Source organism: Vigna unguiculata, chromosome 1, assembly GCF_037176805.1.
Source record: "Vigna unguiculata cultivar grain cowpea cultivar isolate G323 ecotype 2 chromosome 1, ASM3717680v1, whole genome shotgun sequence".
NCBI classification, from domain to species: domain Eukaryota; kingdom Viridiplantae; phylum Streptophyta; class Magnoliopsida; order Fabales; family Fabaceae; genus Vigna; species Vigna unguiculata.
In genome coordinates, this window is record NC_140792.1 from 28,986,322 (window position 1) to 29,009,874 (window position 23,553).

Here is a 23,553-nt window from a genome sequence, read left to right on the forward strand (position 1 = left end):
TTGTTGTTTGTTTTCATCATGTAGAATACTATTTTGATATATTTTATATAATTATTTTTTATTTTCTAACTCATTATTAATCATACTGTAATTTTGTTACTATAATTGTATAAATAACTTTTATTTACTATAATAAAAATTTAATATAATTGTCATGAATATTTTTTTATTACCATCCAACATATATTGGAGTTCAAAAGATACAAGTTCTATGTCAAAATTTTATTATTATGTTTATTATTTGTTCTTTGCGTCATTTTGGTCAAGAGATGTATTATAACTTTTATTAGTGTATAAAAAAGAGATTTATTAGAATTTAAAAAATTGAAGTAAACAAACATTTAAAATATATTTTAATTTGAATATTTGTTTTTCTTTTATATTTGTTTAAAAATATTTTTAAATTTTATGAACTAGGTTTCATTAATGTTTGCAAATTTAATAAATGTTTTAGTTCTCATAAAATTTTATTTGGTATTCTAATATAAAATGTAAACAATTATAATTTATTACAAAGTATTTGATATCGAAGAAACAATCATCCTCCTACTATTGAATATTGATAATATTATGTTTCACTTACGTAATTTTGTATTGTTTTATAAAAATTAATTAAAATTAATATTGAATTATAAGAAAACGGGTACGAGTATGGATACGAGATTATATCCGTTATCCGGTAGGGATGAGGATGAGACAAAAGTTTGTTACCCGTTGGATTTGGGTATGAGAATGATGATGAATTTGTTCTACGGAGATGAGTATGAGATAACGAAACTCGTCCCGTTTTGCCCTGTCGCCATCCCTAGTAAGGAGTTCTATTGAAACCAAGAAAGCTTTAGCTCTATTTTATCATGATTATGCGATATTTTTATTTAAATCAGATTTATCTATTAAATAGGATGTAACAAGTATTATTTCTAATATTTTATTATTTATTTTATTTACAGTTATTTTTTTTATTTTTATATCATTATTTTAATTTTAATATTATTATAGTAGTATTTTCTAACTAGTGTGTAACAATTAAAATAAATTTTATAAAATCGACTAATTTTATATATTACTTTTTGTATTAGAATAGTAATAACAATAATAATAAAAATTATCAAAATATTTGTATAGATATTAATTTGACTTCTTATTAAATATTTTTTATAATGGTTTAATATAATATGATGTGTTAAATTTTAAATAAATTTATTAAATAAATAATTTTGTTTGAAAAAATTATTACATATTATTTATAATAAGTAATTCAACATTTATTTATAATAAATAATTCATTTTTTAGAATAAATTCAATAATTAGTAATGAATAAAAATATTAATATGTTTAAAAAGGTAAAATATTTACTATTTAGTTAACTGAATATTTTTCTAATTTTTATAAGAAAATTATAATATATTTAGTATACAATTTAATTTTTAACGTATGATTGAAATATGTTTATTATATTAATATATAATATATCTATTAAACATGACTTTGATCAAATCTTATTTTTATAGAATAAGATATTAAATAATTTGTAAGTAACAATGAGAAATATATAATTATTTTTTTCAAAAAACAATTTTGGGTACTAATTTTATGATATATAATTATTTCTCTTAAATTTGATTTAAGTTTTTTATAAATATTTAAAATATATTAAGGACATAAAAATATTTAAACTTATACACATAAGCAATAATTTAATAACATAAAATATAAATGTGGTTATTTAGCTTTCTAAAAATAATTTTGATATTTATAAGTTATAAGGTCTAAGTAGTGTATTCCATTTGATAAAATAAATTTTAGTTTCACTTTCTAGTTTTATAAAGTTAATTTATCTATTCTAAAATATTGAAAAATTATATACATCAGTTAATATAAATTAAAAATACTACAATAATAATAGAATATAAATATCTCACTTTGTATTAATTGGTTTTTCTATTAGAGGATAAATATCACTGTATTCTTTTTTAAAATTTATAAAATATTTATTATTTTATTTTATTTTTAATATATATTAAATATAATGTTGCCTAAAATTTATCTTTTATAAAATAAAATTTTAAATAATTTATAATAAACATAAAAAGTCTATAATAATAATTTTAAATTTATTTTTAAGAATTACTAATGAATAAATTAAAGCTTATATGGATACTTTATAAGTAAATGAGATATAATAATTACATAAAACAGTGAGAGTTCATTTTTGTGCATTATATTGTAAAAAGAAAAAAACAATTATACTAAAATTATTTAAGATAATATTTTAAATATATAGATTTAAGTCAGATATAAATCTTCATACAATTTTATACACATTAGTAATGATAAGTTATTGTTGTTATAAAATATAATTATTCTCTCACATTACAATTTTTTTTTACTGATTTCTCAATTTTATTACAACAATAATCACAAATCATGCTAATGAAGAAAAGAAGTTTCTCAAGTCTTCTACTTACTCTTATATCCAGCTTCTTGAAAACACATAACCTCAAACCATGCTAATGGTGAAGAGAAGTTCCTCCAGCATTAATAAATTTACTTATGACTACGTTGAACAATTAACGAAGTCCCATTCTCACAAGCAGCCTCAGTACAATTTGAATTATGTGTCGCCATGGGAAAAGTTTTCTTTGAATCCTTAGAATGTAATCTAGAAATTCTTCCATTAGTTACCCCACATAGTGGAGAACTGTTTGAACTGGAAAATTGATCACAAATGACAGGAACTGACACCATGTTGTACTTTTCAAAACTTTAGTGAAGGGTAGGCATCAATTTTCCATTTCAATAACTAATCTTGAACTTTGCCACTTGTGGTCTCTTCCTTTTCAAGGTTGAAGAATAAGCTTTACCACCATTTACAGATGTTCCATTTGCTAGGCAGTTCCCTCTGGTAGAATTGTTGAGTGGAGCACTAATGTGCTCACCAATCTCAGTTGCATCTGTATCTAGGACCTTTTTCTTTGACAATAAATAATACGATTTTTTTCATTCATACGAAAATAAGAGAGGTTACACTCTAGCATATTCATGAGTCGACCAAGGTTTTCTACAAAAATCTTAATATCTGGTAAGAATCAGAGTTTCATGACAATGACAAGAACGAGAATCCCCTCTTAATTAATTCATATAATGACTTTCAAAATATTTACATCTCTTCTTGGTGTAAATATATATAAACCACGAGTGTTTGAGCAACCCTAGAAATTCAAAAGAAAATCCAAAGACATTAGGCTGCAAAAGTAACTTGAAAACGCAGTATGCAGATAAGAACACTCGCCTAAAGACACAACTCAAAAATAAAACTCTCGTCCAGCGAACAGAGTCACTCAACGAGATTACAAAAAATAAAAGAAAAATACGTTTTAAGTGTCAAATTATTCTTCAAGTGTGCTTCAAGCGATGATCTTCATTTTGCAAGCTTCATGGAATATCTTGAGCTTCAAGGAGATTTGTTCTTGGTTTTGGTCCTTAACCTTATCATAGGTCTTTTAACTTATAATGACTCTTATTCAAGTTCTTCTTGTAATGGATCAAGAGATAGTTTTCTATCACTACACAAATACAAATACGTAAGCCTTCAAGTCCTCTCATTTGCTTGACTCCTTCAGATTCATCATCTTTTGAATCATTAGGTGTTTTTTTCCTCTTCCTTGCACAAAATGCATTTAAAGACCCATTGAGATTAGGCACTTCAAAAGATATAATAGATTGTGACATTTCTTGGACTGAATTAAAATTGTTATAGAGTCACTCAAATCACCGGTCACGTATTTAGAATTAGACATGAATGGTAATTCCCTCGCTGATTCTCCATGTTCACTACCAGGTTGATCTAATTTAGAGCACAAGGTCAATGATTCTTTGTCCAGGTGAGCATTCTCTAGTTCAAGAGCATGAAGAATGACATCTTCCCTGCGAGCATACTTCACTGCCTTGTTTCAATTGATAGCTCATCATACTCTCCATAGCGAAAAGCTTTTATCCACTTTGATTTCAAGATCATACCAATCCCTATATCACTTATAAGTTTTTTCTCAAATTCAGATGCAAATTTAAATACATCTTAATAACTCAAACAAAAATGAGAAAGTCAACTTTATAATCATAATCAAAGAGGCTCACACATGTGCGACACATTGGATTTCACAAGACCAGAACAAGTTGGGATCACACATCATTTCCAACACATTTGTGAGATGGTCGAAGTTGGTCTATTTAGACTAATTGCTACAATCATTGCTTTCATCAAGTCCTCAATGGGGTACACAACATGTCCACCATGACTTCAACATGTACATCAATCCACATTATATAAGTTGGATGTGATCGTGTACATGTATGACAATATGTTTGGGGAGTTAAGACATGAAGATTATTGAGCATCACACCAAGATCTACAACTTTGGCCAAATCCAACCACAAGAAGGAACGCAAGGATTGACCAAAATCGACTAGAATTAGGACTGAGATAGATATCAGGAAAGGAGAACACCAAAAAAGTGCTCATACTATCAAACATTAAGATACACAAGAAATCATTATCCTCGTGACCCAACCCTGACATTAGAGGATCTACTTCATTAATTATCTTCAACTTTTTTAATATATTTCATCCCATCAATAAAAGTTATATTCACTTATAACTTCTCAATTCCCAATTTAATTAGGTTTCCTAATTAACTTTATTACAAAATTTTGTACAAATACATTAATATTCAAAAATTTCCTGCCATTTTTTTTTAAAATTTAAACACTTTTTAATTCTTAACAGTTAATTTCGTAAATAAACCAATACTTTATTTTTTTTCCTACACATCTATTGATCATTTTTACTAACATTTCTTAAAAAATTTAGAATTTTTACTTTTTTGAATATTTTTATGTCTATTTATTTTCAATAAATAATTTAACTTTTTAAAAATATATATTTACTTTGTTTAACTTCATTATTATTAACTCAAATTCTCTTAAAAAAATACAAATTATAAATTATAAATTAACCAATACTTTAATTTTTTTAACCACAAATCTTTAATAACTTTTACTAACTTTTCTTAAAAACAAAATTACAACTAAAACATTTCTTACTTTTCTTTTTTTTCCTAAATGCATTTAAATAAAAAATAATAATTTTTAAAATATACATTCATCTTATAAATCAAGTTCATTTTCTTACATCTTGAAGTCATTTAATTTACCTAAATAAAAATATATTTACAAAATATTACTTTCCAAAAACCAACCATAAATATAAATATTATTTCATATTATAACATATTCCTTCTTTTTTCTTTTACGCCTCTAAGTTTCTTATGAGATTAGAAAAAAAAAAAAACAAAATCCAACTCAAAATTCGATTCCAAAAAAATTGAATTTTAGCCGGTTCGCCAGCCAAAACGTCAAAAAATCATGGTCAAATTTGACTTCTCATATATTGAATTTTGGATTTTTTTTCCCAAAAGCACTCTTTCCTCTTTTATTTTCCTGAATAGCATATTGTAAACAAATATTACATGTGTAGCACGGTTTTCCGTTTTAAATGGGAATTCAGTTCCTGTAAGCCGAATTCCAACCTACCTTCTACATTTTTGTTTTTCATTTCCCGGTCTGAATTCGGTCTGCAGGGCTAGGGCTCGAATTGGTTTTTATTTTTATTTTTTTTCAAATAAATCAATTATAATTTATTTTTTTGAAATTTTTTAATAAAATTAAATTAAGAGTTAATTTTTTTTCTTTTTGTAAAAATATTGAAAATATGTTTAAAAAAAATAAATTTAATATTGTGTTTTTAGTTATTTTAGGTATTATTTGAAAAATAAAAAAATAAATATTATTTGTTGTTTTTGAATTTGTTGATTTAAAAATAGATTTTGTATTGTGTAATAAGTTATTTTATGTGTAATTTGAAAATATAAAAGTTAATTTAATTTAATTTTTTCTTTATAATTTGTGTAGTATTAATTATTTTTAATAGATGTTTATAAATATTGAAATTATAGTTATCTTTTAATTTTGGATAATTTTTAAAAATTGTATATTATAAACATTGAAAATTTTTAAAAAATAATTTAAAAATGTAGGAAATAACTAAAATAATTTAAAACCATTTCATTATTGTATTTTAAATAATTTTGTTATTTGTTCTTGGTTTATGTAAAATAAGTAACAATAAAAGATAATAAGAAAAGATGTACCATTGAATTGAATCAAGTATAAATTTATTGATCACAATTCAAAGTAAAACATAAACTAAGTGGTTTGATGTGGATCATCTAAGTGCAGGATTATTAGGACAATGATTTCTTGTGTGTCCTTCAGTTCTACAATAGGAACACTTTCTTGATTGTCTTCCTTCCTTAATGTCCATCTCAGTCCTAATTCTACTTGATTTAGGACGACCCCTCTCGCTCCTTTTTGTGGCAGGATGAGGCCAGACATGTGGCCCTTGGTATGGTGGCCAATATTCTTCATGTCTTAACTCGCCAAATAAATTGCCATATACTTTCATGACGACATCCAACCTATAATGGGGACTTATGAACATGCTGAAGTCGTGATGTGCATGCTTGCAAGTTGCAATAACATGTGAACATGGTAGATGTATTTTTTGAAACTTTCCACAATCGCACCACCTTTCATCTAATCTGACTACAAATTTTCCTACAGGACGTACTTCTCTAGGATTCACCATCTCCTCCACTCTGAATCTTGTGGTATTTCTATCAAATTCAATGACGTGGTGCGTGTTTGACTTGGAGTCCGCATCTTGTAGGAAGTTGGTCGCATATTCAGAATACACATGACTAGCACTGACCATTACAGTTATTTGCCTACCTTTTTTCGTGAAGTATATGTTGCACCTGGTGTACGTGGACAATACTATGGATGAAATTGGAAAATTCCTTGTCTTCTTGAGGACAAAATTTATTGCTTCAGCCAGATTTGTTGTTATGTGACCCCACCTTCTTCCTTGATTATATGCAAGACACCACTGCTCCCTTGGAATTTGGTCTACCTAAGCTGCTGTTTTTGGGTTGTCTTCTCTAATGATGTTGTAGTAGTAGTTACAATGTGGTTTTGTCAATGCGTACGCTACAAATATAATTATAAGAACAAATTATCTTCTAATAATGGGTGTGAATAATTAACAGCCAAAAAAATGAAAAAGATAAATTTACATGTAATAACTTACCCATGTTGATGAGGTCCTTTTTCAAAGTCCTTTTTCAGAGTTGTATTTTTGAATCTTTTTGTATGTGCAATGTGTCGAATACAAAACACCTGCACGCAGTTCCCTTCAGTCCAACCACTACTGTTGAATGTTGCACTGATTGAATTGTGGCAGTCTGTAAATAAGCATAAATTTTGTTGAGGCGTAACGTGTGTCCTTAGGTTTTTAAGGAAAAAAAACCAAGCTTCGACGATTTCACCCTCTACTATAAAAGATGTCTTACCACTGTAAAAGTTGGCGCATCTTTGAAATAAATGGCCTCACTTGCACCTTCTAATTATGACAAGACTTGTCAACTTTATTGGGAGGTGACAAAGCTAATTAATTATATTACTCTTCTAAAAGGTGACAAATACTTCAATTGGGATAACGTGTCAATTTATAAATTTACTTTGACCACACTGTAAAAGTTAACGCATATTTCAAATAATTGGCCTCACTTGCGCCTTCTAATTATGGCAAGACTTGTCAACTTTATTGGAAGGTGCCAAAGCTGATTTATTATATCACTCTTCTAAAAGGTGACAAATACTTCAATTAGGATAAAATGATAAAAATTATTATATTGAATAAAATGATAAAAATTAATATATTGAAAATATATTAAGTTGTTTTATGGATTATTTGAAAATGTAAAAGTAAATCTTAAAAGTTGATTTTTTAATTTGTTTAGTATTATTTTTTTATAACAGAAGTTTGGGAAAAAAAATTGTATGAATTATAATAGAAGTAATAAAAGTCAAAATAATTATTATATAAAATTAGCGATTTTGAGGTGGTGTTACAATATTTTTTTTTTTGTTTATTGAATATTTAAAAAAAAAACTAAGTGAAAGTTAAAAATTAATTTGTATTTTTATTTTCTTACTTTGATTTCTTTATAACAATTTAATTTATAATGTATTTTGGTTTGGAAATAAATAAATATTCAAAAATTTATAGTTATATTGTGAAATAAAATAATAATTATTAAATTTAAATATATATTTAAAAATTATGCTTTTACAATATCATAATAAATAATTGATCAAAAATTGCTTGAAATAAATTAGTTGGTTGGTAAATGCAGGATAGGATTTGGGATTATGGAAGAGGATGAGGGAGTTGGTTGTAGAAGACTAAGTATTTCCTCAATAGACCTTATAAAGGTAGCAAACAATTCAATTATTGTGTTAATGGGTAAATAAGACTTATAATGAATGATTTTTGCAACGTCATCATCTGTTGAGATTTGAAGAGCATCATACATAATGGCTCGTTCTTCATTAAATGTGGGTCTTCTGAAGTACAACTTATTGATGGATGTGGTGGTTGGAATTTCTAGAGTTGAGCAGAATTTGTGGCTCAAGATGTTGAATGTGCAGTTGTATGGTATGCGAAAGAGTTCTGAACTTTGACATTGGAACTTCACAACATCTTCACATTGTATCATTTGGCCATTTGAAAACAAGGTTGTCAGGTAGGAATTTGAATAGTTTTCTTGGGTGTTGATGCTAAAGTTTTCCATGTTAAATAATTGGATGTGACTCAAATCTTTGGAGAGTGTTGTAGTGGGTAGGTTTATTACCCAATATAACAATGCAATAGGTTGTGTTTGGAGTTTATCTATTTATAGGAGAAGTAGTTGTGGGTCTTAGTATGGATTCAAATAAGGACAACTTGGCACGTTATCCCAATAAAGGTGATACATCTTTTCTTAGTGGTTGAGTGCATATCAAACCATTCATTTGGATTATGAATCAATCCATGCATTTAAGACCCATAAGCTTTTACAGTAGTAAAATTTAATTGCCTTCACACGCTATCCCAATAAAGTTGAAAAGTCTTGTCTTACTAACAGGGTCCATGTGATACCATTAATTATTAGACTATATAAGCCCATGTATTGAAGTATCCGTCAACTTTTATAGTGGTCAAATTTTATATTTATCTTGACACACTATCCAAATAAAGTTGAGAAGTTTAGTAATTTTTACAGTTCATAACCCCATTTATTGCAGCATCTGTCAACTTTTACAATGGTAAAGTTTAATATTTTGCTTGGCACGCTATCCCAATCAAGTTCTAACATCTTGTCTTAATGGCAGGGTGTATGTGATAGCATTAATTGTTACATTGTATAAGCCCTTGTATTGAACTTTTCGTCAGTTTTTATAGTGGTCAAATATTAAATATCTTCCTTAGCACGCTATCCCAATAAAGTTCATATATCTTCTCTTAGTGGCACGAAGCATGTGATACCATTAATTATTGGATTGTATAAGGCCATGTATTCAAGTATCATTTAGCATTTACAATGGTCAAAATTTATATCTACCTTGACACACTATCCTAATAAGGTTGGCAAGTCTTGTCCTAATGCTAGGGTGTATGTGAGAGCATTAATTTTTATAGTGCATAACCCCATTTATTGCAACATCATTCAACTTTTACAGTGCTCAAGTTTAATATATTTCTTGGCACACTATCCCAATAAAGTTCAAACATCTTGTCTTAGTGGCAGGGTGCATGTCATAGCATTAATTATTACACTTTATAAGCCCATGTATTCAAGTATCCATCAACTTTTATAGTGGAAAAATTAAAAATATTCCTTGGCACTTTATCACAATGAAGTTACTTAGTGGTATATAAGGTTGGGGTCACTTGGTTTAAAAGTTGTGAAGTTATCTAGTACAAGAATTAAAAATGGTATTTTGTGAGCAGTTGAATGCATTCAATTCGTTTAATGCACTATTATAAGAAGTCATTTGATGGGACCATTTGAGTCCTAACTAAGTCTTTTGTGGTACCATGTCCCTCTCGAATTTGTTGAGCAAGGAATTGATGAGTATCTTTTTGTAAGGAATGACAAAGATCTTCAACATGCCATTCAATGGCATTCAATGATGGTTCCCATGGCAACAATATCTTTTTATGTGAACTTCATGAAGGTTGAGAAGTGTCGCAACTTCGTTGATTTTTAGCTATTTTGTAATGTTTTGTAATTGTCATTATCATCATTTAAGGTGTTGTTCAAATTAGTCCAAATATTCATCAACATCCTTTATGAAGGGTTACGACATCATTGTTTGTCATTATCATCATTTAAATGTTGTTAAAGAAAATTTACGTATGTCGAATGAAGCATATGGAATGATTGAGTTTTACCAATTACAATATTCAAAATGGTGCGAAATAGATGTGCCTTTTATACAAATAAAAACATTGCCTAATTACATCTAATGAAACATTAAAAAAATATTTCTTATGCAATCCCCATTATGGTGTCTAGTGGGGTTCCTCCTTCGATGTTCAGGTCTAGGTGATTCTAGGTGTGAAGGTTGTGGTTCCAGATGTTCTTAACCTTCATGACCTTCATGTGCACCTGATGAAGAAAGTAAATGTTGTACAACTTTCATACTTCCCTGTGGAGGTGGAGTGTTGAAGTCATGCTTATTATCATATGGTTCCAGAGGAGGGACATGTGTCGATGTGGAGGCACGATGCACTCTAGGGTCATTTAAAATTTATGGAACTGATAAATATAAACATGAGTTTGCTATATGTCAGGACATGTACTCCATTGTGTGGAGAAGTGGCTCAAGCATTAGTACTCCATTCAACGTTAACTCGTGCATGTTCTTCCATATGTTTATCCATTTCGCATGTCTAGTGACCCAATTCTCATCTTGTCTTCCCCTCAAGTCTAATTTATATAGATTATCAAGGTTGTAGGGTGTTTTAGGGATGTCTTGTAATAGCCAAAATTATAACTTCACCCTGTTTGACTGGTGTCATTCAGCAATTGTAAAAAAAAAAAAAAATTAAAGTTGTGCATGAAGTCCATATTGCTTGCTCCTGGTATGCTTCAACGTGGATTATAGACTTCAGACCCTCATAAGGCACCCAAATAAACTATAGTAATAATTGTAAAATTTAGTCACTTATTTAGGTGTTCAAATAAAAAAGTAAAACCCCAATATAAATGTTACCTGGTTATGTTGTATGTGATCTATCCTTGAGCGATACCCAAGTAAATCATTGTGTGAGGACATTCTTATAGTCTAGTACTCAACCGTCGCTCCATTTGCAAACTAGCGAAAAAGTAAGTGGTACTCTTGAAATAAGTGCAATAAAGGGAATTTGGAACCATGCCCATGATTGTTACAAGGAAGCACATCCACCCATAGTCTTGGCATAGCGATCTGTTGCTTTACACATCTCCCTATATAAAACAACCAAACAAGCATAACCCCAACTATATCTACAAGTTCTTCGAAGATTACTAAAAAACTTCAAGTACATTAAATGTGCTTTATCACTAGTTTCATCAGGTATTAAAAACCCTCCAATCAATAATAATATATAAGCTCTAGCATGTGCATGAATGACCTTAATATTGGAATTTTCATATATAGGCAACAAATTCTCCCTTAACCACTTTAGTTTGGTCATAGAACCCACAATGGATTCCCCTTTAACTGGTGTTATACCTAACAAGCTATCGCACATGTCGTCCCAATCTAACATGGTTGGTGACACATCTTGCAATGTTATGGTGCATTCTATAGTTGGTAGATAAACCATGTGTGTCTCAGGCCTCCACCTCTCCACCAGGCAATAACAATAACTAAAGCATGATCAACCTTTAAATGTCCTTATTTAGCCATTTGACCAAACTCTGCCTCCTCTATTACGGGAAGAATAGTTGGATGTGGTTCATGCATCGTGTGACAATACGACAACATAATGCTGCCCCCTGCGTCTTAAACATCCATATAACCATAATGTGTTAATGAAAAAACATATCGATGTACAAAGGAAATGAAGTGAACATACCATTGAAGCAATGAATGAAACCTTATGCTCTTGTTGTCCCCATAGCAACATTTTGTTAAACTCTGTAAATAACTCTCAATTAGACTATGATGTTAAATTTGTAATATGATTTTGGAAAACATCAAGAACATATAACCTTTATAAACGAAGGCAGAGTTCACCTATTGCATATCAAACATTGGATTACAAATTCAATTATTATTCGTTAGATTAAATTTGGTGCATTCGTATCCTTGAGAAGAATGGAATCAACAACCATACATGAAGACAATAGTGTATTATTCAATTGAAATGATGATGTAGAGATAAAAAAGATTTGTTCATGTGAAAATCTAATAGATTTATTTACAAAGTCTTTACAAATGATAATTTTTTAGCAATTGGTTCACAAGATTGGACTTTGTCATCTTAATGATGTAAGTTTACATGAGAGGGGGGAAATAGAAGATGTAAAGAACAATATTATATAGAATGGTGTACTTATTTTTCTTCACTAGGGTTTTATCCCAAAGGGTTTTTTCTAGTAAGGTTTTAACAAAATACATTCTCTTATCAATGGAAATCCAAGGGGGAGTGTTATGAATTAATGATCATTCATTGATTTGATACAATTACTCGTATGATTGATATAATTGATACTCATATGATTCATTACTCTTTATGTAAATATTTGTATTATTATTTGATTTCTATACTTTTTAGGTTACCATGTTGTATCTATAAATAAAATTCTTCATATCAGTAAGACACACAAAAAAGTTGTTTCTCATTCTCTTATCCTCTACTTCTTCTCTCTATTATTAGATTTATTTTATAATAAAATACATTTTTTAACTTTATATTCCAGATTATATAATTCAGAATACAAAATTTTACATTTTGGATTATACAATTGATAATATAAAATCATTTTAGATTATATAATTCAAAAATAAAAAAGCATTTCGAATTGTATAATTTAAAATGTAAAATTTGTATTTCAAATTTTAGATTGCATTTTTCATTTTACATTCTAGTTTTATATAATCTGGAATATAAGTTTTATATTTCGGATTGTATATTTTGAAATATTTTCAAATTGTATATTCCAGAGAGGATAAATTTAGAATTTTAAAACATATGAAGGTGCATAAAGAAATTATTGAGGTGCAGGAAGAAATGTCCTAGGACATAATCACACCAAACATTCGAACACCCATTTAAATGACCTCCTTGTTTATCAAAGTAAAATCTAAGATAAAAAGAAATTAGGCACAACACATTTAAAGCATAAATTATAACTTAAAGCATAAATTATAACTCAAACTAATTAAAACTCTTAAAATATTTTTATTAAAAATAAAAAAAGAAAATCTGATAAATTTAGTGAAAAAGAAAATGTTAAACACCTTTTATTTATATATAAAAAGACGAATTCAATTAAGTTAAAGGATCAAGGTAGAAGCACTTTTTATTCTAAGAGGCAAAGTCACTTGAAAGGAGCTTATTCCCCCTTAAAATTTGGTAAATTATTTTTTATACAATTTTAATAGCTTTTAAATAGGTTTTCTCGTTTATGTCAAGTTATAAATTGCTTTGAATTTGGTACATGAATTAATTAATTATTTTATATAAAAAAAAAAAGTATAGATCGTTATTGATTCATATCTTAAATTTCAGTCCTTCTCAACAAACTTTTGAGACTCGGTCCGTGTGTGCAAGTGAGTATGTTAATATTGAATATTGCCTTAAACAGGAAAAATGAAATTTTTGGTCAGACCAAAAAAGATATCAAAACCAAAGAATAATGCAGCAGAGAATAAGTCAGTGGAGTAGATGTGATTTTGGGGGGCCGGCTGATGCATCATAATACGTATATCATCAAAGGTTTTACAAAGTCCAATATGCACGAAGGGAAAGCGTTACATTTGAGAGTGTAAACAATACTGCTTCTTAAAGAAAAGTCACAAAGACCAGTACAACGCAGCGTCTGCCTTTACACGTGTTTTACTAATTCATTCATTGTTCCAACTATGGTGATTCTCATATAAAAACAACTCCACCTCAACCACATATCATACAAACAATTCTTTACTTGCTTCGCTTGTCTTCAGTTTTCTCTCTTTCTTTCTGACTTCTATTGCTGTAAGTTCAGTTATCTCTGTTGCCTTTCAAGACATGTGTCCTCTCAGGTTCATCCTTGTCTTTTTCTCCGCCGCATTGGCAGCATATTTTGCCTGGACCACTGTGCGTTCCTCCCCAGAGATTGACCTCACCACCCAAGACCAGAATAACAAAGCCTCCTCCAACAAGGATAATTTCAGTTTCAACAAGGTGCCCTCTGTTCCAGTTATTTTATAAAATTCACCACCATTCTTGATTTTGTTCGTTTTAACCCTTTTTCTTCGGTTTCAGATGATTCAGAATGGATTCTGGGTATTTGTTGACATGGCCAGCGGGAGGTATATGTGGAGAAATTTGATATCCAGGACAGATGGTGTTCAAGTAAAGAGCTCTTAGATGTTGGAACTTCTCAAATCTTGATTGTTGATGCACAAACTTTTAATTCATTATTTTATCTTCACTCCCAGTGTGAAGAAACCTGTAAATTCTTGTCATCCTTTTCTTTCTGCAAATGCTTGATAGGTAAATGGGAAGTAGTCTGTACAATTCTAATAATTTTGCAAACTAATTTCAGTGTTCATTTTCCAAAGCCTTGTGCCTCATTCTCAGCACTTTTTTCTCTCTTCTATGCCAACACTGCACACATGTACAAACTCAGGGACAAGATGGAATTCATCAACCGTTTATGCACTTAATTTATAATCATAAAATAACAACTATTTACATTTACCAGAATATATATTACACTGTACAAACACCATAATAGAGAACATAATCAGATGTACAAGTTCAGAAAATATGCTAGTTGCATTGCGACAATGTGTCTATATTAGGTCAGACTGTAGCTTAATGGACATGTAGAGAAGCGCCAATAGAGCACCTTGGGGAAGTGGTGCATACCTTGCAAGGTAGGAACCAACCCACATGGCCACCACAATTAGTGCAACAACACTACTACTGGTTTTCCCGCAAACCCAACTTGCAAAAGACAAGCACAATGTTAGCAATATGCCACCCCTCCCGCCCAAAATCCATGCTATTACATACCCAATTTTATAGCCGGTGTCTAACTTTTGATCGAGCAATGCCGTCAGGCCGCTAAATGTAAGAGAGAGCCGGGATCCAAACGTCTGAAACAAAAATAATGACAAGAACGCTGATCTAAGCACTTCAATAAAAGAACCCCTCTCTTCATCTAAATTTTCTTCATCTTCTTCCTCCTCAGTTTCACTATTGTAATCCTCCCTGACATTGTAATGTTCCCAGTATCTTTCACTACGCATTTTTTTCCTCAGGTGAGCCCATCTATAGACTCTTACCTGATCTTCAAACTCAGTACTGTAACTCCATTTTTCCCTATGAGAATTGTGAGTAAATTGAAGTTCTTGATCATACTGAACCCTAGTTGCTTCATTAGATAGTACCTGTTTAGGGATACAAAGAACTAGATACCGTCATTGGATTTCTAAAGGTAGATATGCTCCGAAGCCCAAGAAAAACAAATAAGAAGCAATCCTTATATTACAGAAGAAATTCTAGGACTTTCATAAAATGCTTCAAAATTCAAAAACTACTTCATAAATGTAATAAATTTGTTAGATGAAAAACTTGACTACATTTCGTAGTCATCTTATTTTGAATTTGGAAACTGAAAGAGAGCATAGAAGCAGAAGTTTGCTATGCTCTCTATCCGAAAACCATTAAATATATAAATATCAATCAGTTGCATTCTATTCTGTCTTTTTAGTCTCTGCCGAAGAATGTTGTGGAACCAGTAAGACTGCACTGTGTAACAGTAGGGTCCCTATTAAAAAATATAGAACTTTTCCTTGCCTCAGAAAAATGAAATTGAATCCCTGGGAACAGAAATTATTTCCATATATCAAGAAAAGTTGAATAGCAATTGCTCACTTCATATGCATGACGGATGCTCTTGAATAATTCTGCAGAATGCGGATCCTTGCTAACATCGGGATGAAACTGCACTCACAACGAATAACAGACAAGAAAAAAATGAGAAAGTAGTATTTACAAATTCATATACCAAATGTACTGTCACATCCACAGTGGCATTTATAAATAGACAAAATTCAAGACACGGTCACAATTAACAATCAAAATCCATTTTCGGCAACATCAAAATACAACACTAGACTAAGAATCAAATTATGCTTGCTTAGTGCCTATCACAAGTGATTCCTTAAATAGAATCACTATCTTCATTTCCAACTTTTTCTACATCATTTTCTTGTTCTTCATTATCAAAGATAAGTTCCTGTTCCTCTTACTCCTTTTCAATAGGTGCACCTGTAGTGAGATAGCATGTCGTCTACCGAGTCTAGCTGCCTCGTTGGCCCCAATTTCATCACCAAAGACCAATTTATCTTCACCCATTTCCCCAACTAACCACTCATTATAGTCACAGATATTATCTAGGAGAATATGATTGATTAAATTCCTGTGTCACGATAGTCTCTTAGAGTTTAGTTATACTTCAAAAAAACAAAGTCAACTTCAATGGAAAGGCATGCTCAAAGAGGTGAACTTGGATGAGATGTTACACTGACATGCACATTAACATTTACACTGCAAATGCACTTGTCATATCCAAAGAGCCACCATAATCAAAACCAACCGGTTACAGTCTTGCCTATATATATGACAATCCAAAAACAATGGTAATCCAACACAACTAAGTGTCTATTCTTTCTCTCTACTATATCATTTTGCTGAAGTGTATGAGAACAGCTGGACTGACATAAAATACCATGTAAATTTAAAAAAGTAGAAAAATCAAAAAGAAAAGTATTTTTTGACTTTATCACTCCTTAAGATCTTAATCACTTGGCTAAATTGATTCTAATTTCATTAAGAAAAGACTCAAAGATAATCAAAAGTTTAGTCCTATCTTTCATTATGCAAACCCAAGTACAATGAGAATATTTATAAAAGTGAAAAAATAACAAAACCCAACAAACCTATCAGAATGAATTATAGAAAAGACAACATTGCACCTCGTTTCAATTCTTTTCGAAAAGAAGACCGAACAGATTTCCTAATTGACATGACTCACTATCTAAGACTTTGAGTTTGCTAAGTTCAAATATCATCCTTTTGTGGATGATCCACGCAATCATGAAAAAACTTAGGAAATGGGGATGCTATACAAGATATTGATTGTCTAGTACCAAGATAGTAGAGTCCTCCAAATTCATGTCCTTCACCAATCAATCGACCTATACCACGCTCTTCTATAACAAAAGAATTTGTGTTAAAGGTTATGAAACAATTCAAAGATTTTAAAGATATGGTTAATTGACTTAAGAAAATTAAGTTAAAAGGACATTTAAGTATAAGAAGAACATGCTTTTAGTTCAAAGAAGGAGAAAGTGAGACTTGACCAACTCCCTGAGAAATAACTTTTGATCTATTGGCTAAAGTAATAACATGAGGAATTTTAGGATGAAAAATAGAAGAAAATAAGGAAGTATTATCATAAATGTGATCAAAAGCACTTGAATCAATTATTCATGAACTTTGACACTTCAAGGTTTGAGAAATACATGCTTTTGACAAAAGAGAATGGGTGAAAGACTATGCTTGGCTGCCAGAATTTAACTTGAGATAATCCTTATATCCTTCATTAGTAAATTGTGGTTCAACCTCATTAGATTGAAAGATGTTTGTTGTCTTATTATTAGGAAAACCAAGTAAGGAGAAGCAATTGTTTCGAGTGTGGCTTATTCTCCTACAAAAGGAGCATTGAGCACGTTGAATCTATCAATAATCAAAATTATAGCAGCCTAAAAGGGTCCACATTAACACCCAAATCAACAAGCTAGCACACTGATAACAATCCAATATCCAACACTCTCAATAGCAAACCAACAACCTAAATCTCTCTCAAAATACAATGAGTATAGTAGTCAGAAACAACAACACTTCTACATACCACAATTAGTGCCAACTATAAAAACAATAAACAATGGTGGAGGAAGAGTATGAGAGAGAGGATGAAGCCCGAAAGACAAAGGAAAGAGAAATCATGAGGAATTGTTGACTAACACCAAACAATATCATAATGAAGAGCGAAAATTGTTCTCCAGCAAGTTGAACAACGGTGGTCTCAAAGGATTCTAACCACGAGAAGAAGACAACACGTGGCGATGCATCTGACACAATTTGGAAACTCGGCCATCAGGATTGGATTCGCTTCTCAAGATGTACCAAACCCTAACTTTTGTGAACGAAACTGTTGTGACCATTGGCGCCAGGCGTTTTCTATGCCAAGCAAAGAGAGTTAACCAAAGCATGATCAACCCACTCTGATACCAATTTGAGATTGATACAAAACAATACAGAATAAATTAGAGAGCTTGATTCCCCTCTCTTAGGTTCTCATACTTATAATGGCATTGGAAGCTTAGATGCAATGAATGAGAAGAAAAGAATAAGAAAAGTCATATCTAGAAACTAGGTACAACACAAAGCACATGGCAGCTTTTCAATAAAGTATATTTAAGATGACCTATTCTAAAAAAACCTTTTAGGACGCACAACATTCAAAAGGATTTCACTTCTATAGAAGAATCGAAAAAGTATATTGATTGGTCTTAGCCTTTGCTGCTCTAATACAAACATCTCTTGTGCTTTTTTGCACTTTAGCCATTATAACTGCCACTCTGTTCATCACTTCAACATATTACATCAATCAATTTAACAAAGGTTCAGCCTACAGTTTGAAGACTACAACTGGGGGAATAACTAGAGCAAAGCGACTCAAAATGCAATTGAAGTGAGGACTAGGTGTTTGCCAAAACAAGAAGGAAAAAGATGATGTAAAATGGTCTGACATTCAAGCTATCATAAATTTACAGTTCCTTCATTGAAAAAAAAATTAAAGTTCACAGAAAACGCCCATGTCACATGAGATTCTACGGAATTTGATGCATGGACGGATAAAAAGAATAGGACATTGATAAATGTCAAATCTGGTAGATGAATCTGTCCAGATTCACAGGATATGAAATTTGCGTGTGTGTATGTGTGTATGTATTCTCTTTTTCTTTCCTCCTTATTTATGGAAGATGTTGAGAATCATAATAATATATTTTATGTAATCTTTAATCTAGAGGAAACAAAATATCCTTTATTCATATTCTCAATAGGAGATTTATTTTCCATATTAGTAGCAGCTTTGTTACCTGAGTATGGGATACTTTCCTTATTTGTAGTAAATTTGATCTTCATAAATATCAGTTGTACCCATGGTTATTAGTATCATACAATTCAAAATACAATTTGTGTGGTACGATGTGGTTCTTCAACTTGGCAATATGAATCAAGGATTTATCAATTTTGATCCTAAATCGTACAAATCACAAACAAATTGTGTGTCGTGCATCTCTCACACTAGTCATGCAATTCTTCCACAACGGGTTGCAACACCTTGTTATCCAAAGGCCACTGCACCATATATATTCGTCACAACCAGAGCAGATGTTCACAGTCAAAATCGCAAAAATAATGCCATTAAAGTGGGGAAATCACATTGCACTGCAGATCCACAGCCTCTCTGTTCCAGTCAAGCTGTTTCTGCTTTTGAGTTAAGAAGGGAGATCGTCCACAGCCCTAATGTTAAGGGACAATGTATTGCATTCGTTTTACTGTTAGGAACTTCTATATTTTAATTCCAAGAGAAACACCACTCAGTCTCAGCTTTCAACTTAGGGCCATAAGTTATCAATTAGACCCTTTTATTAAAGAGCTTTCTTTCTAAACTACTTTAATCAAAATACAGAGGAAAAAAAAAACAAAAAAGTAAAAATCTGGATTCATTATAATCAACTTTTATTTTCAAATTTAAACAAAGAAAACTTCTAACTAATATATTTCCGAAACTAAATTAAGAATTCTTTTGAAATTTATATGCCATTTTGTTAGTTAACTTTACAATGAATATATATACATGTGGAGATAGATTAAATTACACTGGTTTAACTTTAACCAAATGTTACACCGTTTAATATCTTTTTGATTGAGTCAAGGTTTATATTGAAATGTTTCTTTCACATAGATCATATGTATAAAATTTTATATTAATATAAAGATTATTTCATGTCTCTCTAATATAGATTAAAAATCAATTTAATGTATATTTTTCAAAATATACTAAAATATGAATAATTTGATCAGCTTGCAATGTTGTTCAAATTTATAAAAATTTGACATTGATAATCACAACGATATGAAATAACAGTTTGATTGACAAAATTCACTTTCTATATAAAGTTATAAAGTTATTGTATTCATGATTCGATTTGCTTGAAAAAAGGATTCTGATTCACAATTTGTATCCAAGTTCAACTACCATGGTTACCTGTGTTCTTTTTTCAATAGAGAAAAGCTATATTTTTCTATAATCTAGATGATGTCACAGCTTCAGCTATAACCTCTTTAAACCATAGTGACGACAGGTGCTTCCACAAATACATCAAACACCTCAACAGAGCCTCCAAAAAGCACTCTTACAGTTCCATTTGATACTCTCTCACAGAACAAGTTTACAACAATGACAAAATTTCATTGAGTGGACTCAATCTGTGAAGTTGGGCATAGATGGTAAATGAAAATTGAGATACCTAATTGGAGAAACCATGCAAGTTATAAAATTGAAGGGATGACACCCCTCTTTCACAAGGAGAAAGCTAGAAAACTCTCTCATTACTATCTGTTTGGGTTGATCAACTCCATAGAACTAGTAGTAGGAAAACTCTATTTTCTTCTACCTACAGCCAAAAGTGTTTGTGATTTTGGATGTGGATGCTATTCAGACCTGAAGAATTCATCACAGATTTATTACATGAAGACATAAATGCAGAAATTGAAACAATGTCACATCATATTACAACTTGATGATGACTCTTTGGCAAGAGTTAGACAAGTTATGAGATAATTGGGAAAATCCCAGAGATTCTGTTCAGTTCAAGGAGAGAATGATCGTGAGTGCATGTTCATCACTGGCCTTAATTGGTGTCTTGATGAATTAAGAGGATGAATCAAGAAGGAATCAAATATATTACAGAGGTCTTTTCTAAGGTTGGAATGATGAATCAAGAAGGAAGATTATGTTGAACACTCATGAACCATCCTCAGTCGTATTTGGCATGCCTTGTCCAATTAGACAACAGTCAACTACTGATTCCAGTAAGTTTAACTTTCAAGTTGCATGGTTTATTAAATTACAGTTACATGGTCCAGCTTTGCCAAATGCAAAACAAAGCTAATAAGCTATTGAGTTACATATAAGTGGCGGAGAATGTATGGAGAACATGCTCCAGATTTGCAAACTATTGCAACTGAAGTGTTAAGCCTCGCATGTAGCACATCAGGGTCTGAGCACAACTGAAATACATTGAAGCACAACTAACTATTTTTTAAAAGCTATATAATACAAAGTCATTCTAAGAAGAAAAGCAAGTTTGAACATCAAAAAGCTACAAGACATGGGTTTTAAAGTACAATCAACCCTTAAAGATTATAGTGACAGCATGGATTGTATTGAACTTATTCTCCTAGATGAAATTCATGATTGTAATAAGTGGTAGGTAGGAGAGATGGGTGAAGATGGAGAAGTGGTTGAAGATGAACTGATCTTTGGTATGATAGCTTGACATGGGGAGTTATTGGTGATACACGTGGGGTTGGCTCAGTGAGCTAGACAACCAGTTAGAGTCCCTAGACAGCATTTGAGACTTAACGCAATTGCACATATTCAAGATGAGGAGGTGGACGATGAGCATCTTTGATAATGATGAACAAGAGAATGGTGATAAGGAAGAACTTAAAAGTGGATATAGAAATTCTATTTAAGGAATTACTTGTAATAAGCACTAGGCAAAGTACTTACTTTGATTATTAGTCCTAGTCTTGGATTTGAATGTAGTGACAATCACTATAAATTCTGATTAATTATAATTTTGTCTTTCCTCTTCTATTTTGTAAATTTTCTATTTTTCTGTATTTATATGTGTATGATATAAAAGTAAAAATCATGCATACTTTTGTGCTAGACTTCGCAATAGAAGCTGCCATGCGCTATTCAGGATTGGACTATATAGTAATTATATAGTTTAGATTCATTTTTCTAATGCTCTCTTCTCTTATAGTTACTAAGCCTGGAGAAATCCATTTCATGTAAACCATCAACTCCATCCATAAACTATTACCCTGTCTCCTGAATGATCTCTAAGTAGAGAGAATATATAAGTAATCCTCCAATACCAAAAATCATGCTAAATAATCCCCAGATATCAAAATGTCCTTCAAATCTGCCCACGAATGTTAGTTAAAGTATAAACTTAAGAACTAAAGTTATGGATATTCAACACTTAGTAGACTACTTGTGTAATTTTATTATTTTGGTTTGACCTCTTATGAGAAAAGATAAACTTGTGGTAATGTTACACAACCAATCACCAGGTACCAGAAATTGCCAAATAATTTGAAACAATTACAAAATACTGAAATGCCAAAGAAAACACAGAATCCAATTTCTTATAATATAACCTAGTTCTTAGGTGCTCACTTCAAATCGAGAATCGCCACAGCTCGTAGCATATTACAACGCAGACTCAGAACGAAACATCAACCAATCAAGTATTCATGCGAAATCGAAGAATACCTTGCGGGCGAGGAGGCGATAAGCGCGTTTGATCTCGACGGCGGTGGCAGTACGGGTGACTCCGAGCACGGCGTAGTGATTCTGTCCGCCGTTGATGGCGGCAGGCGAGGAGGAGGCCACGATGAGTGAAGAGCGCCGGCGAGGAGGGTTGGTCCAGCAGGAAGGTGCGGCGGAGTGGAAGGGACTGGAATCGGCGGCGCCACCATAGCGTGCGATGGAGATGGATCCCACTACAAGGTGCGATTGCATTGTGAGTCAGTAGGAACTGTTAAACTGCCGGTGAGTATGTGGAGCTCAATGCAAGATTTTTCCTTTTCATTCTCTTTTTGTGTGTACATAAAATCGAAATAGGTTTGAGTAATTTGATGCATCTTGCTAATATCTAAGACTATATGTTCAAGACTTTACTTTCTAAGTGATAAAAATAAGTGTGACCAAGTAGAAATATTCAAAACAAAATTCCATACTAAAAAAATTAAGGCTAAAATCATTTTTTTCTTCTAATTTGTCAAAAAAAATTCAATTAGGTCCTAATTTTTATAAGATTCAATTTAGTCCTTTAATTTTTAAATGATGCCAAATTTAATCTCAGTTAAAGAGAGTGTTATAATTATTAACGACAAGCTCAAAATAGATTTTTGAGTGGCACATGTGTCAAACGTTGATTAATTAGGTGAAATTTGTCTTTGTAATTAAAAA

General features: G+C 31.0%; 3 protein-coding genes across 3 annotated transcripts; 1 reads left to right on the forward strand and 2 right to left on the reverse strand.

The window, feature by feature from the left end:
• Positions 1-6,284: 6,284 nt before the first annotated feature.
• On the reverse strand, positions 6,285-6,833 carry LOC146888842 (uncharacterized). The gene has a single exon (XM_085666490.1). The coding sequence runs from the start codon at positions 6,831-6,833 to the stop codon at positions 6,285-6,287; it is 549 nt and encodes a 182-aa protein (XP_085522616.1).
• Positions 6,834-13,907: 7,074 nt separating this feature from the next.
• Positions 13,908-23,221, reverse strand: LOC114195465 (Chaperone DnaJ-domain superfamily protein). The gene is made up of 3 exons (XM_028085948.2): positions 22,855-23,221; positions 16,083-16,151; positions 13,908-15,595 (listed from the first exon to the last, which is right to left on the reverse strand). Exons 1-3 carry the CDS (start codon positions 23,101-23,103, stop codon positions 14,996-14,998), a joined length of 918 nt encoding a protein of 305 aa, XP_027941749.2. The 5' UTR covers positions 23,104-23,221; the 3' UTR covers positions 13,908-14,995.
• On the forward strand, positions 14,145-14,760 carry LOC114195478 (uncharacterized). Its single transcript, XM_028085968.2, has 2 exons — positions 14,145-14,381; positions 14,463-14,760. The coding sequence occupies exons 1-2, from the start codon at positions 14,226-14,228 to the stop codon at positions 14,565-14,567; spliced, it is 261 nt and encodes an 86-aa protein (XP_027941769.2). The 5' UTR covers positions 14,145-14,225; the 3' UTR covers positions 14,568-14,760.
• Positions 23,222-23,553: the final 332 nt, after the last annotated feature.